A 17137-nucleotide genomic window follows, 5' to 3' on the forward strand; every position below is an offset into this window, starting at 1 on the left:
ATTGTTAGATGTGCACTCGCAGCATGAGGTATTATTCTTTATTATTCTTCATATCTCAGAAAAATGAAAAAGTTAAATAACAGCTTTTGGAAGTAAAGGAAAAAAACGGATAAAAAAAAAAAATAACAGATTAAAACAATGCAGTAGCGTCTACTGATGTCAAAGAAAATACCCAACCTCACCCCACCACACACACACACACACACACACACACACACATACACACACACGAACAAAAACATGCAACCCCAGACCTTTACCCCAGCCCTGCTGTGTTACCCCGCCCTGCCCCCAACCATCCAATACATGACCCTGATGACCCTTCGCGCCACCCCACTCTGCCCCCCTCCCGGCCCCGCCCCGCCCCACCCCGCCCCGTGTACATGCCAGTGTTTTCCCCCATGTGTTCCAAGTGCCAATAACTTTGTGAATTCCTAACTGTGACCCAGTAATAAAGATAATTGCACATTAACTACTGTAAAGAGAAAAAGAAACCAGACTGATTAAAATGAGGAAAAAATCTGAATATCTTAATAAAAGGTTTGTAACAAACAGGACTGACCTTACGGCTGTGTTGGCTCTTTATTTACCTTTTCCTGACAGCTTTACCCAAGATACGACACTTGACAGCATCGTATTTTAGTTGATATTTTGTTCCATTTAATTTGTTTTCCAGAATGTTTGCCATTAGACGGATAAATCTCCCTTCATTTCCTAAGATGCTGATGAGTCAGCTACTTTAAAAACCTCCACATTAGGTGAGGACCACATCCACAAGCAAACACGTGTCAGTCGACGGCCACGCTAGCTGCCCCGTGAGGCTTTATTTAGGCCAAGCGTCAACCTCAGAGGCTGAACAATCAAGCCAACACTGAAGAACCAAAAGCTGCAGTTCCTCCAATGACCACTAGAGTCGGGCTCTAACAGTGAGTCAATCCCCATAGACTCTCATGTTAAAATATCCAACTTTACAGCAGAAATAAACATGTTTACAGCCTGGTACACCTGCTGGTTTTGGTCTCTATCACTAATTATCTCCTTCATGACAACTCTATGGAGGGTGTTTAAATTTTATGAAGGCTAAAAGTTATGTATAATTGAGGGTGTAGCCCCCCTCCTCTTTGACCAATTTTGGATGAGCTGGGAGTTAGGGGCGGAGTCGAGCACTGCCAAGATGGCAACGGCATCTCAGTCAAAACTACTCTTCAGAAATCTGTGGGTGACGTCACGAAGGCTACGTCTTTATTTACAGTGCTTTTGAGCTAAATGCTAATGCCTGCATGCTAACACCGTGATGTTAAGTGTGTATAATCTTGGTTCGTGGTTATCATCTTGGATTAGCACGTTAGCATGTATTGGAAAAATTGAAATTTTGACCTGATGGTGGAGCTGCAGTTCATCCTGAGGGGGAGGACCAGATTTAATGGAATCCATCCAATAGTTGTTGAGATAATTCACTAAAAACCACAAATGTAAACTTCATGGTGGAACTACAGATGAAGTTGGGATGATAAAAGTTGAGAACTACAAATCCCAGCAGCTGTTTAAATACTTCATTCTGGACCAAAGTGGTGGAATGACAGACCAGCGTTACCATCCCGTGAGTTCTGCCACAACTTGTCTCCTGGTCAGGTATGATGTACTTCCTGTTTATTCTTGCGATCAAACCGTTAACACTGATTATGTGTAACATGTAAAAACAAAAAAAAAAAACCTAGCGTGACATTAGCTCAAGCAGAGAAGTCGTGAAGTGTCGTGTCGTGTTTGATAACATGGTCACACCGGACTTAGAGAAGCTGTAGGTGTGTACTGGATTAAGTTGTGCTGTGTTGATTATGGATTCAGCTTTTCATTTGTAAGAGGAGGATTGTTTTACTTCAGTCACAAGTTGAACAGCTGGTGCTTTTTCATGTTTGCAGTTTCCGCAGATTGAAGTCCTGAAACATCCACTCAAGACTCATCTCCAACTTGTTCGGGTACGTATGAAATCATTCAGCCAAAGTTTACATGATGTTATATTTTACTTCCCATTTCTCACCTTCAGGAATTATGTTTCTTTTCCAGTTTACAAATCTGAAGACCAGAGACAGCCTGGTAAGTCTTCAATTTGTTTTTTCTATCAACATGAAAGAAACTTAAGTGTCTGAGATTTGAGAACCCACCACAGTCACATGATCATTCAACAACATTTCAGGAACTTGGTGTTAGTTAAGGTGGCTCTGCGTGACAAAACCCCTGAGATGGGAGCAGCTGCACCTGCACCGGAGGCCGACCTGCACAGGTAAGATGCCGCGTCAGCCCTCGCACACACAAACATGAGGGAGTCGAGCTTTTATTCAGTGTTGTCATGGAACTGCACCTCCACTTTATCCCGTCGCTGCTGTATGCTTGTTGATTGTATGTTGGTGGAAATCACATCCTGAGAGCAGAGCAAAGAAGCTTTCATAACGAGCCAGTGGCTGATATTTAAATTCGGCATATTACTCTTTTGAAATGAGACCTTATGGTGTAACGGGACTGCAGTTAGTAAATATTTTTATTACTAAATAATCTGATTGTATTTCAATAAATGTTTTAGTCTATGAAACACAAAATTACAGAAGCCCTGAGAGACTTTGGCAAGATCATTTTTCAGTTGTTTTTTTTTTTTTGTTCATTTGTGTAAAAAACTCCCAAGAGGCAAGTGAAAATGTTTTTTTTTTTCTGGAAAGAAAGGAAGGAAGGAAGGAAAGAAAAAAGGGAAGGAACCATATGATCCTGGCAAAATAAAAATGTTTTCACTTGCCTTCACAGTCCATCACAGTTTCATAAAACCCAAACTTCTCTTCAGATTGTGTGTTCTGTCCAACTAAAGGTCCAAAACCTAATACGAAATTTATAAGGATATAAAACTGAGAAACGCAATAAATCTTCATATTTGACACCGTTTCCACTTGATAAATAACTCTCATGTTTAATTGGTTATCAAAATAGTCTGCAATTAGTTTCCCATCAGACTAATTAACTAATCATTTCATCCCGCAGCGTTTTAATTTGAAAATGAAATTACATAATCGTTGTTTCAAGTCAAGCAGGTTTGAGAATAGTTTATAAATAATGTCGTCAGTGACCAGCTGATGTGAGCGCGACAGACTTTCACAGGACATCTGTTACATGTCTGAATGTGTCGGTCTCCTGACTGCCGCCTGGTTATTTTCAGAGCTGCGTGTAGTTCATGGAGCTGTCGGGGACCCGGCGCTCTGCTCATTACAGCTAAAGTAAAATGTAATTTCACATGATGGTTCTGCTGCGCTCAGAATAGGACGTGATGATGTTTCCATTTTGAAGAGCGCCTTTCAATTAAAACTCAACTCCTGTAACATCTGCAATTTGGTGGAGCGAGGCTTTTTATCTAAAATAGAAATCCCTGCAGACAGAAACTACTGTAGTCAATCAAACATACAGAGACACGACGAGGCCGTGCGAGTGTTTTAGATTCGTTTTAAAAAGAGCAGAGCAATTCAGAATAACATGTTAAAAAATAAATAAATAAAGATACACCACCGCCATTTAGACACTTCATGTTGAACAAGTTTAATCAAACTTAAAACCTCTCTGAATCATCTCAGAAATCTCCAAGTGGCAGTAACAAAACAATCATGTGTGATTCACTTTGCAGATGTTTGTGTTTTTGTCCAATAACAGCAACAGCTGCCAAATAACATCAACTCTTCATGTAGTGTATGTGAGAGGAAATTCTTAAAATAAAACAAATGAATAAATCAAAATGAAAAGAAAATACAGGTTCAGCTGCCACTGCTTTTTTTTTCTTTACTGAAGGCAGTGAATTATTAGATACATGTGCTGTTTGGCGTTAAAGAGCACAATGGCAGCCGGTACTGTAACATTTAGCACATTCAGATCCCCCATAATCCACCTGTGTTTCACCAACAAGAGACTTTCAGAGTAAAACAAGTCATTCAAGTCATCAGTCATTTCAAATAATCAAAATCCTGATCATTGGCACTTTAATTAAGGGAGAATTTTTTGTTTTGTTTTGTTTCATTAGCAGTTTTTAACCAGTCAGAGGTCAGTTCCCCAAATCCACCTTAAATACCACCTTAAGTGTTTTGTTTGATCTCCTTCAAACACAATGAGCAATGAAAGCTTTTACGTGTCAGGTGAAGTCACATGATTATCTGAGGAGTCAACTTAGTGGCCACTTTATTAGATACACCTGCGCAGTCTATTGCAATACAACATGTTGTTATGTTTATTACTGAGCTCATAGTTTCTTCACTCAACACTATCACTAACTATGAGCTCAGTGCTAAAACATGGACCTGAATTAACACCTTCATCACTGTGTCAACAAAACCTGAACATTACAAGCTTCTTAAAAGTCAATGAACAGTTGGATCAGATCAGTTTAAAGTGTACAGGTGCAAAAAGAATTGAAATCTTTTGGTTTCAAAACTTACAAGTTACGTGCTTTAAACTTGCAGAAGAGTAAATGTTTAGAGGAATTGTCACAGAACACAAATCTGTTTTTAGCTGCTGAATCAGGATTTAAACTTTAGTTTGTTAGATGACACAGTAACATAATGTTTGTGATATTGGAAAATCCATGCCTGGATGCAGTGATAATATGCAGCTGTATTGTGGATAAACTAAACCATTAAGAAGCCACAAATTAGTCCTTTTCTTTTTTTTTTTTAAGGATCCACATCTGGAAACAAGCCAAAAAAAGACAGACAGTGAAACTCTCCTATACAGATGAGATTTGCTGTAAAATCAGATGCAGGGATGTTTCCATAGAAAAGCACAAGGTTAAACAACAAAAAGAGGAGATGTAGTAAAAGGCCTTTACACCAGTTCTCTTTACCTCTGCTCTGTGTGCAGAGGTCTGACTGTGACTCACGACTGGAGCTGAAAACACACCAGCGCTTCATTCATGCTCGCAGCCATTTTCCCAAGTACTGCGTTAATTTTCCACACTGAAGCATTTAGGGAATGAGCGCTTGAATATGTAAAGCACATTTGAAAAAGCACACAAGAACGGCTGAGAGGAATAAAATTAAAAAGAAGGGCTCTGGCAGTGAGGGAGCTTCCTTCAAGCAAAGGGCGTCTGACCTCTGACCTCTTTGGTAAAAACAAGCGTGAGGGGAAATATAAATATAAAACTCAGCAATTTGAATTTTTTCTGTTTTCAATTGGGAGATGAAAACAAAAATATAAATGAGGATAAAAATAAAAGCTTTTTGTACAGGAGTTATGTTCATTTACACAAAAATTCAAATTAAAGCATCATAGTTTATGTTTATACGTCACTGCATCACACCCTCATGTGGGTACCGTTGCCCGACAGGACACAAAGAAACACCATGGCCAGCAGCCTCCAGCAGAGGGAGCTGTAGGCCTGAATCTGGGCTGTGTGCGGCGACATCCTGCCCAGCAACTGTTCCCCCTCATTGGCTAAAAGCTTTTCAATAAACCAGGCGAACCCATTCGCTCCGAGCCAAGGTTGCCTCTCATCACCCGGCGAGAAGAACAAAAGCCTCAGCCAATCGTGTGCTTAACCACCTGCAGGCGGTCGCTGCGGACCTGACTTCACCTTCAGCGAGACGGATCCCAATCAGAGCAGGAGATGAACCGCTTCTGTCGGAGCGGCTGGGGGCTGCCAGTCTGCATGTTCTTTGTTTTGACCGTACACACAGACACACACACAGACACACACACACCACAGCAGCTGATTTCAGAGGTGAGTCATTTTTCCTCTCTGGCTGGAACTTGCTCGTCAGTGAAATCAGCTGCTGTGGTGTCGGAGTGGAGGGAAAACCTGCAGACTGCTGCCCCTTTCCTGATTTAACCGGCGATTGGTTCTAAACTGATCCACACGTAGGCACATAAAACATACTGCGCATTTCACAACGGTAGAAAAATATATTTAAGGCAACACTGAAAAAACCCTGCCCCCCCCCCCATCTCCTCCCCTCCCTCCCTCGCTGCTGCTGCTGTCGGCTAAAAACACAAACAACTCAAGTTTCCTGATTTAACAGTTAATAAATCGATATTTGGCAGCTTCTAAAAACTACTTCTTGGCTGGTGAACCTGCCAAGAGTCAGGTTTCACCGGCCAGCTCAGATCAATAAGCCCCATTAGCTGTTTTCATTGACATTTTGTTTACAGAAACAGTCCGTCTCCTGGAAAACTTTTACCAACAGACTAGATAAAGTTTGTGGTACATTACAGAGAACAGCATTGTTCAAAATGAGGAATGAGTGTCTCTGAGTTTTGAAGAGAGTGTTGAAATGGTGTTACTAAAGTGACATTCACTGATTTATCAATGAAACTAATTTGAAGCCACAGATTTGTGTTTTTAACCTGAAAGCAGCAGCTTCCTGTCCTGTACCGTTATTTCCCACAATAATCAAAATGTACCAATATCAAATCCATAACACCAGCGGGGTCTTGCCCCCCCCCCCATGCTAAGCTCTGCTGCTGACAGTCCCCAGCTGGTTTTTTTTTTTTTTTCCCCTCACTAGATTCAGTAAAAGCAGAGAGACGAGAGTCGCAGCTGAACTTCTCTCTGCCGGTCACCAGTGTGAAGAAAAGAAGGGACGGAAGGGAGGGGGAGGAAGAGGAGAGACACGTCCCTCCTCTTCCTGTATCTGTCAATCCATCCATCCATCCATCCGACCGACCAACCAACTGACCGACCCTCCGGACAGAGAGGAGTCAGTGAGCGAAGTGGAGAGGTCGGAGGTCGTTGACATCAGAGAGCGAAGAAGAGGATGAGGACCACGATCATGATGGTGACCAGCACACCGATGGCGCACCACTGCCTCCGACCTGAGGGGGAGGGGGAGGTTAGTGAGGTTAGTGACAAGCTGTAAGTCTCTGCATTTAGAATATTTACCACCGATCAATTAAACCGTTTATTGGTTTATTGTTTATTTTATCGTTTCTATCCAGGCAACAGTTTAGCAACACCCCCCCCCTGTTTTTGTTTAATGGGAAGCTCTCCAGGATCAACGTGCTGTAGCCTGGTTCTTGGACTTGAGCACGGACTAAAACATTACAAAACCTCAGACGTTGGACAATGTGAAGCCAAATTAAAGGTTTCCTGAACTCAGTGATGTGGACACACACACACACGTGGGGAATTAATGACACAACCGGACTTCTACCAATAACACAGAGATTATGGATCTCAGTCTGTTTAACTGTTAACGTAAGAGCAGGTGAACTGCGCTGGCAGAAAACACAGATTGCACAACTACATGGAAATCCAAGAACTTCAGTTTCAGCTAAAGTGACTGTGGAAATGATCAGTTGTTGTATTTTGGCTACAAAGTTAATATTGCACAATGAGGTATAACATTTTTTTTTGTTCAGCACAAGCTTGAGCTACAAGTCAGGCAAGTTACTGACAAGTGTTGAGTGTTTTTGTGTTTTAAGCAGCCAGTTACTCACGAGTCTGACGCTCAGTCTTTGCCACAAACATAATTAGGTGTAAATTACAAAATAATTACCAGTGACTGCAAAAATAAAACCGTGTGTGAACTCACTGCTGGTCATGTGAGACACCTTCTCCAGCTTCTTCAGGACCGAGTCCATGCGGGACGACGTCTGGTCCATCTCGTCTCCAAAGTCCCCCAACATCCTGAATGACGGCAAAACAACACCAGTTCTTATTTCACTCTGCCGTAACTGCAGATTACTCACACTCTGTATTTCTACTGTTTGTTTTGTGGCCAAGATTAGCAACTCACAACTCAAACTCAAATGTACCCCGAAGGGTTCATCACATCCCACGCACATTCACACAGTTGTAGTGGAGCGGCTAAAAATGTAAAACTTAGTCCTGAGGATGACGCTGGAGGAAAATTCAAAGCTTTTAAAAAGAAGAAGGTGAGAGCGTTTAAAAATTCATTTCATTGTGACCTAGAGAGAGTGGTTCACTGTTTGGTGATGACGTGTGTGTGTGTGTGTGTGTGTACGCTGCTCAGCCCTGTGTGTTTTCATGAGGGTGTTCGGCCACTGTTCACTGAAGACTGAGTAAAAACAATCAAACATCCTCCTGCTTCCTCCTGAAGACGGGGCCGTGGTCTCAGCCTCCCGTTGACTAAACAAGTCCAGATCCTGGACTGGAAACTTTTATAGGAATCAATCTGCCTAAATAAATGAACAGCTAAAACTAGTTCTGTCTCTACTGGCGTCCTCTGGAGAAAAGATCTGAATATTTCATGTAAAAGGCATAAAAGTTAAAAATAAAATTCTTCTTAGTAAAGTTATTCTGACGCACTATGATTTCCTAGATTTCCCACAATGCCTTGATAACCCCCTGAGAACTTATTGAAGATGACGTGGACGTACAGCTCTTTCTTTGACAGGAAGTGACTAGGGGTTTTTACAACTGATTATTTTCTTGTGTAATGGATTCCCCTTTTGGTCAAAAAATTGATTAAAATCAAAACAGTGTCACAATCAGTGACATCGTCATGTTCATCATCATTTCTTTTCTTGAAAAAATGACTTCAACGATTAAAAATAGTTGCTGATTCATTTTCTCTTCATTGGGAAATCGATTAAGTGAGAGATTATTTCAGCTCTATGAGGAACTGACAACAAAACCTGCCTGAACTTGACATTTACAATATGAAATGTACTGAAACTAGTCGGAGGTGTTTTGAAGTTGGGAGGAAATGAGCGTCTGTGAATTCCTGACCAGAAAAATAACGACTGTGTAAAATCAAAAGACATTTGAAATCACACTGAGTCTTTATTACGTGTTCTCGTATTTGACTTGACTTCACTAGACTTGATGACTAAAATCAATATCAGATACAGCACATCGAGGAAAAGACATTTTTTAATAGTAGAAAGGGAAGTTTAACATCTAAGCGTGGGTGGAAAGATATACGTGTGTGTGTGTGTGTGTGTGAGTGTGCGTGTGTGTGTACGTGTACGTGTACGTGTACACTCACACAGCTTGCTCATCCAGCTCGTCTCCAATGCGTCCCGACATGTCTTTCAGGACTCTGATGCTGCCCGACACCAACTCCAGCTGCTCATCCTGCTCCTGCATGATGAGCTACACGCACACACACACACACACACACACAGAAATTAGTCTTTATCCTCAAACAGACTTACAGTTTTTATCCAGTATTTATAATGTTCTCTATTATTTTTTTTAACCTTTTTTTAAACATGGTTTTAATTGAATCTGGTTATTTCCATTATTATTGGATTTATACCATTAAAACAAGATAAATCATTAAATCAAGCCACAAAATTCTACAAAAACAGTAACGTAAAGCAGAGACGTCACCTCTCCTCCACGTGAGCAAGCAGTTTATATTTGATTGAGTTCCTCTGAAAACCACAACCTGACTCAGGATGTGTGATGAAAAACTTTCATCAGTCAACACCACAGGAAGTAGAAAAACCAACAGCTCACGCTCTGACACTGAAACCTTACTCCTGTATTTAATCCTCTTTCACTTCATCACAGTGTCATACTTAGTGAAGCAGACGACGAGCTCATGTACCCACGGTAACAGGAACCCTGCGCTGCGCTCATGTTTGACAATAAGGACTTTACTGGAGGAGGTGGAGATTTCCTTATAAACATCGTCCCGATCACTTATTTGCTGCTACAGCTCTCACTTTAGGTTTTCTACTCAAATTGAAATTTCTTAACTAAAAATGCAAAATAAAGTAGAAAATATAAAACCCACAAACAAGATCTCTCCTCTTTCCACTCCCTTGTTCCCTTTTTTTGTCCTCTTCTTTTCTTGTTTCTTCCTTTTTCCTTTTCCCCCTCTACCTTATAATTCTTGTTAAAGCCCATTTTCTCTTTCTCTTATTCGCCCTCCCTCTGTACCTGCTGTTGTTCCTGCTGCTCCTGGATGTATCTGGAGTTTGCGGACACCAGATGAGCCTCCAGTCCTGTCGACCTGTCCTGGCCTGTAGAAGCCAGCAGAGCCTAAACACACACACACACACACACACACACATAGACAATACATGGGGTTAGCAGGAAAAAAGTGTGTGTGTGTGTTCGTGTTATATCCTATGATGGAGCTGTGCTGCAATTGCTGTTAATTACAACATTTTACAAATCAAACAATGGCGGCAGAAAAGTGTCAGTGAGCTGCTAACACATCAGCTGGAGTGTGAAAGATGAGTTCAAAGTCCCTGACAACATGGATGATAGAAATGATAGTTTACTCTACATATTCTATAATGTTGCTACTAAATCTAAACATGTTTTCATGCGACCGCTATTCATACATGTTCACGTTATATTGCAAGTACAACTAAAGTACAGCAACACCTGGACATGATAAACCGTCTGATTCCGGCGCCGTCCGCAGGTTTAAATGTACATTTTGCCGCTCTAGTAACAGCCAGTATTCCTCCACGCAGCTTGTTTTTGTCTGGCATGTAATTAAGACTGTCGCCTCACAGGACCACGAGAGATCTAGAACTGTTGTTGATGGTGGAAAAAAAAAAGAGTAAAATATTCAACCTGTAATGACGTGTTTAATTGACAGTTCGCAGTGTGTGCGTGAGCAACACGATCGGGGGAATTCCTAAAACGCTGTTAGCAGTAAACCAGGTTCTTACTGTTTAACACAAAATGGAAAAAAATAGCGAGACAAAAAGACAAACGCTGACTGATGCAGCATTATCTCATGCATATTCTTGTTTTTCAGACTGCAACTATTGCACATCTCCCCACTCATATTGTACATATTTGTATTATATAATATTTTCCCCCAAAATTTTTACTGTAAATATTTTGTTGAAAAAAGTTTCTAAACTACTTGCAGAACTTGCTTTTGCTTTATCTTTCTTAACACTTTTACTGTTAAGCACCAAAACACCAAAGCAAACTTCTTTACTGTTGAGATATTGCTGTGATGTTTTACGTGTCTATGACCACAGGTTAAGTCACATGGATATTAATGATGATGTCAAGGCCTGTAGCTATGAAAAGTGGTGGTTTGAGATGTACAAGGGCCGGTGCAGCATTCCTGAGAGTGACATAATTCAGACCGTGTACCTCACTGTACCCAGTGAAGTGTACGTGTTGTGTGTGTTTTAATGTCCACCAACCTGCCTGTTCTTCTTCTCTGCCTGAGCCACAGCAGAAGGGCTGGACAACTGATCCTTCAACTCCTGCGTGCACACACACACACACACACACACAAAAATGATTTACACCTCTTGCTCCCCAATGTGTCACAATCATTGCAAAAACCTCTTTAAAAGCCAAGCTCAACGCAGACAGCTTCATTAATCAGAGCTGCTGGCCAGCGAATCAAAGTGTCACAAAGTCTTTTGTTCCCTCTCAGCGAAGCCGTTTGGCTCAGATGACTCGATTCTTTTCAGGTCTATTTTCAGGACGGTACCTTTGCCTGCGAGACAAGTGTTAGAAACTGACTCATATTTTCCACCGTGCCTGCAGCCTGGACAGTGATTCAGCTTAGCTGAGTCGGGAGCAAAGTAAACACGCCAACAGGTGTAGATAGATAATCGATTCCACGTCTCCTCACGACAAAAAGTAAAAAAAAAAAAACACATTCACAATTACTGTGTGCTGCAAGTGTTGGGAGCTGATGTTTGACTTTGCCTGAACAATCTGTGCTGTTTAGTTTTCAAACTACAACAGAGTCTTTCCAGGCAGTGTTTGTGTAGTTGACTCTTTCTGTGTAACCACTGGTGACACCTTTCACAGGAAAACACGCACGTTCTGTGCAGAGCTGACGCTCGTATAAGCACCAAACAATTAGACACAGCTGATTTTTTTTAAATCTATTTGAGTTTTAAAACTCAACAAAAAACCAACAAGGGAGAAAAACATTAATAAATAAAGTTAAATTTACCTGGACAGATTTCCTGGTTCGCTCCACAAAGTCTCTCCTCTCTTGAAGTTCATTGTCTCCCAGTCTGAACTTCCCCGGGTTCGACTCCACAATACCTGAATCAGTCAAGGACCCAACAGACCAAACAACATGTCTTCTTATTTAACAGGAAACTAAATACCTATGTTTTTAAACTGGCTTTTAATTTGGAGTAACATTACAGACTTAGTGTTTGAGTTTTAACCATTGGTTTTCATATTTATTCTTATCCTTTGTGTTTATTTTCTCTTATTGTATTTTAATGACTTTTTCTATTTATTAACTTTTTATTCTTTGTCTTGCTATGTGAAGCACCTTGGGCTGCGTGTTTATATGCATTTATTAACAACAGCCAATTAGATTTAAGAAGATAAAAGGTTTTAAAAAGAAAAAAGAGAAAGAAATTTGAAGTACAGAAAGTTTAAATTGTGTTGACTGTGAGAGTCTCTATGAATATCCCTGTAATGTAATATGACTACCTCTCTTCAGCTAGCATTTAAAGTCACAAGGAAACAGCAAATTTAATGTAGTCTTCCTTCCATAACTTAACACACATCCACTTCAACAAGGTGTCACAAAGCAATACAAGACCCACAGTGAATGGTAAAGTGTTATAACTTCATTTGTTAGTGGCTCTGCTGTCACACTTATCTTGCAATCTCGACTGTCAGAGCTGTGACTCATGACTGTTGTCGTGAGTCACGGCCCAATGAGAAGTTGGTCTATTAAATAGAAGCAGGTTGTGTTCCCTCCTCTGCCGCAAGATTTTTGATCTATTTTTGTGACATTTTCCAAACTACTGAAAGAGTCTTTTTATATTTCTGATCTCTGCTTAATTATCACGGCAGTAAAATGGTTCTGGTTTTTCATGAGATTATCCTCTGAACGAGTCGGAGGAATAAGGGGAGGAAGTGAGAGAGTGACACAAAGCGTCTGTTTGTTTTAAAAATACCGGCGGTCATGTGAAGAGACGGGTTGTAGGGATGAGGGAAAGACTTTTTTTTTTTTTTTTTTCCTGTTTAAAAGGATACTGATGGTTTCACTGAGGTCCTCCAGGTCCCAGTCTATGGCCCTTAGACAGTTCCTCAGCTCATTGGCACTCCAGTCCAGCTCGTCCCGACTGACCTACGATGGCAGAAACCAACCAAAGTCACTTACAGTTTCTCCCAGAACCCTTTGTGGTGTTGTGTACAATTTTCCTTCATGTGTGCAGCATGTTTATTTAAATGCATTTGCTTCTTTGCTTGTGTTTCTTTCATTTGCAGACATTTTCTTGTTTTGTTATCAAAATTTAAGATACAGTGCAAAAGTTTAAGGCACTTTAGATATTTACAGTCTTGTCCATCATGAAATACGATCAGGGAGGCGTCCGATTGGTCCCAAATTCATTCTACAGCAGGACAACGACACCAAACATACACCCAGAGTCATAAATCATTCTCTTCAGCGTCAAGAAGAACAACAGATGGTCTGGTCTGGTCTGGTCCCCCCCCCCCCACAGAGCCCTGATCTCATCCTCATGGAGTCAGTCTGGGATTATATGAGGAGTTAGAAGACACTGAGACAACCCTTCCGAGTACCCCCAAGCAGGTAAACCCCAACTTCTCTGTTTTTTGTTTTAGTAATTTGGATCGGTTATGTTTCTCTGTTCGATATTTTATGTATTTTCTATTGTAAATTGTTTCCGTATTATCTATTTCGCCCTATCAGATTTATTATTTCTGTTCACAGCTGAGTCTCATAGAAGGCTTTAAATGGATCATGAAGTAAAACAATAAAAAAAAAAAAAGAATTTAAAAAACAAACCTACCTGGCAAATACCCTGAAAATCTGTGAGGAAGTGTATCGAGGAGAAGTGGTGCTGTTTTAACGTCAATGAGTGGTTACAGCAAATGTTGATTTGATGAGGTTTTTTCTGTTTCAGCAATTTGTCTTAAGTTAATAGATAAATAAAAATATCCATGGAATTATTTTAGTTTTAGAGCCTAAAACCTTTGCAAAGTGCTGCGTGTGTCAGTCAGTCACAATATCCACCTACATATGACCCTCAGAGGCTCGTGGCTTCAGGACAGTGATTTCTGCAGTGATATGTTTGAAGTGTCTGCTCACCTGTGTCCCATCCTGCAGCAGTTCCTCCCACCTATCAAACAGGCCCCGAGCACGAGAGAGGGCCTTCTGCACCTCCCTGGAGGTACACACACACACACACACACACGCAGGCAACAGACACACATACACACGTGAAAAACATTAACAGCACTGTAACTGTTTGACTACTTGACTTCACCCTTCAGACACCTGGCCGCTGTTTTTCAGGCTGGACTCTGCAGCTACGCCCCTCGCTTCACCAAAACAAACACCAGGAGCTGCGTCTCGCATCCTCCCCTGACTTCGCAGCGTCCTGCCAACTGCCAAACAGCAGAGCCCCACATCTGCCCAGGTGTTTTCACCGACAGCCACATCACACAAAAGCAAATCTCAGACATCACTCAGACTCTCGTCAGTTTTGGGCAGACATCAACACACTGACTACCTATGCGCAGCTGGTGTTAGCATTAACGATAGTTAGCTACAGCTAGCCGTTGAGCTAACTTCACTAGTGTAACTTTGTCTTTACGGGAAACACGAACTCGCTAACAAGTTGAGCTTTGAACGTGTAACTGTTTGAATTAGCTTGAGGTAACACTGAGTTTTAGTTCTTAATTTGTTCATTTCTCACCCCTTCACAACGAAAAACGGGTCTTCTATCGACATGATGCGTCCTTCCGCTTCGCTCCCAGCGCATGCGCACTTCTCGAACGGTCCTCTGACGCGTTGCAGTCGGCTGGTGGAGAGTGACTGAGTACTGTACTGTACTGTGCTTGAGAGCAATTTGAGGTACTTATACTTGATTTGAGTACTTACATTTTATGCTACTTCATACTTTTCACTCCACATTTCAGAGGAAAAAATTAGCCTTTACTTATTTTTCAAATTCATTGTATTGGTATGTCATCAGTGATTTGACTGTATGAACAATGATTACTCTGAATGTTAATGATTTAATAGGTTGTTGTCATGAATTCTAGCCTATGATCCAATGCTGATGGAAATGGCCTTAAATTAAAGCTAAGCATACTGTCAAAAATAAGTTACTATAGTAGTAAGGTCAGTAGTCTACAAGTACTATTTCAAAGTAAAATATTGCATTATGTTATTGGATTATTGTTGTTATTGTTTATTTGTTGATTATATTTTGTATTATTAATCAGAATCTGCAAAGTAACTAGTAACTGTAGTGATCAAATAAATGTAGGAGTAAAAAGTACTAGATTTGTCCCTGAACTGAGCAACAGAAATAAATAACACCATCCACTGACCTATATTTCAACTTCAGATTCATTATTCAACATAACAGCATATCATTTCTCTCCTATTTCAGCTTGTTAAAGTTGGTCTATGCACCACCTCCATCTATCAAAACCACTACAATAGTTGTGTTTTGTTACAGAGAAGAAGATGGAGGTTTTAATCTACTGAAAAAAAAGAAAAAGAAGTTGGGTAGAAGTCTGGAGAAATGCTGTGTTGGAACAGAAGAGGAGTCACTGGTACACATCTGTATAAGATTAGTTTCCATGGTAACATCTATGCAATCACTGCCTGAGTTTGCAGTAACTTGCAGTAGTAGAGTTTATACAGACAGAACCACCATCTGCATTTAACTCTCTATTTACATTTAACTCTCTATTTACATTTAACTCTCTATTTACTTTGCAAATATTCACAAATAAGAAATACAGGTCATTTTCTTCACAAGATAATGTGATATGATTGAAAGCACCAGAACAGCTGATAAACTAAGCAGCTCAACAGCTGTTTCCATGGTCTAAAATAATCTTCTGTTCTCAAAAACACACATTCTTTGTGAAAACACCTGTGTGGATCGATCATGGCTGCGTCCGGGCCATAAATGACAAAGGTTTTGAATGTAAAACTTTATTACTGACAATCCAAACAGCATTTTGCCCATAAGCAAGAAACAGGACACACATATCTCTCTCTCTCTCTCTCTCTCTATATATATATATATATATATATATATATAACATACTGTATATACATGTATAAAACCAGATTTTATTCATTTATTTTAACTTTGATGGCCTTTTATACACATAAACACTTTATCTATTTCATTACACATCAAACCTCTGATCATAGATTTTATTTAATATTTAAAAAATTCATATTCTTTATGGCAGCATGAAATTTATTTTCTTTCTTTGCGTTTTGTTTAATTGTCATAAAGCTGTTGACATTTGTATATTGAAGAGGATAGATAGGATAGTATAGGACAGGATAGTAAAGGATAGTCTATATATATATATATAGGAAAGGATAGGATATAGGAAAGGATAGGATAGGATAGGATATAGGAAAGGAAAGGATAGGATATAGGAAAGGAAAGGATAGGATAGGAAAGGAAAGGAAATGATAGGATTGGATAGGATAAAGGAAAGGATAGGATAGGAAAGGATAGGATATAGGAAAGGATGGGATATAGGAAAGGATGGGATAGGATATAAGATATAGGAAAGTATAGGATAAGATAGGATATGATATAGGATATAGGATATAGGAAAGGAAAGGATAGGATAGGGTAGAGTAGGATAGGATGCATGAATTTCTCAACCTTCCACAAAACAAGCCTGGAATCTCCTCCACAGTTCTTTCACCTCTGTGTCCATCAAATGAAATGGAAATCTGAGGACAATGAATCCCACGGACTCATAAAAAATTAATTAGCAGAGGAACAGAGTGGATCGATTCTGGGTGTTGCTGGGAAAAAAACAAAACATGCATACTCAGCAGATCCCCCAGTAGCTGCTGCCTGCATGTTCTCTCTTTACATCTGTCCTTCCTGTTCCACCCATTTGTCGCTATTCCTGTGGGTTTTTCTTTCTCAATCCCACCCTGTCCTGTCTAGCTCCTTCCTTCCTGTCCTCATCCTGTTTCCTCCCCTCCATTCCTCCTTCACTCCACCTCCTCCCTCCCTCCTTTCCTGTGAAAATTCACAGTCACAGATACAAGTGACAGTTTTGACACATGCTCTGGAAGAGTCAGAGATTTTTCCTCTAGTCAGTAATATCCATTAGTTTGCTGCTTTCCTCTTTCCCATAAACTCTGTCACCTCTTCACATCAACTTCTGCTTGTGTCTTTGGTCTTTGGAGTGTGTTCTCTGTGTGTCAGCGGGTGTGTG

The 17137-nt window shown here is 40.4% G+C and overlaps 1 protein-coding gene across 2 annotated transcripts; it reads right to left on the reverse strand.

Moving 5' to 3' along the window:
* Positions 1-5981: 5981 nt before the first annotated feature.
* stx10 (syntaxin 10) lies at positions 5982-14679 on the reverse strand. 2 transcript variants are annotated; one of them, XM_022764477.1, is made up of 9 exons: positions 14617-14679; positions 14007-14082; positions 12929-13022; positions 11880-11974; positions 11110-11172; positions 9872-9973; positions 8970-9076; positions 7551-7645; positions 5982-6831 (listed from the first exon to the last, which is right to left on the reverse strand). In XM_022764477.1, the coding sequence occupies exons 1-9, from the start codon at positions 14649-14651 to the stop codon at positions 6755-6757; spliced, it is 744 nt and encodes a 247-aa protein (XP_022620198.1). In that variant the 5' UTR covers positions 14652-14679; the 3' UTR covers positions 5982-6754. The 2 variants fall into 2 exon arrangements, with proteins under 2 accessions (XP_022620198.1, XP_022620199.1); XM_022764478.1 differs by lacking the exons at positions 14007-14082; positions 14617-14679 and adding an exon at positions 13231-13289.
* Positions 14680-17137: the final 2458 nt, after the last annotated feature.

Source organism: Seriola dumerili, unplaced genomic scaffold (assembly GCF_002260705.1).
Source record: "Seriola dumerili isolate Sdu_G_001 unplaced genomic scaffold, Sdu_1.0 BDQW01000538.1, whole genome shotgun sequence".
Lineage (NCBI taxonomy): Eukaryota > Metazoa > Chordata > Actinopteri > Carangiformes > Carangidae > Seriola > Seriola dumerili.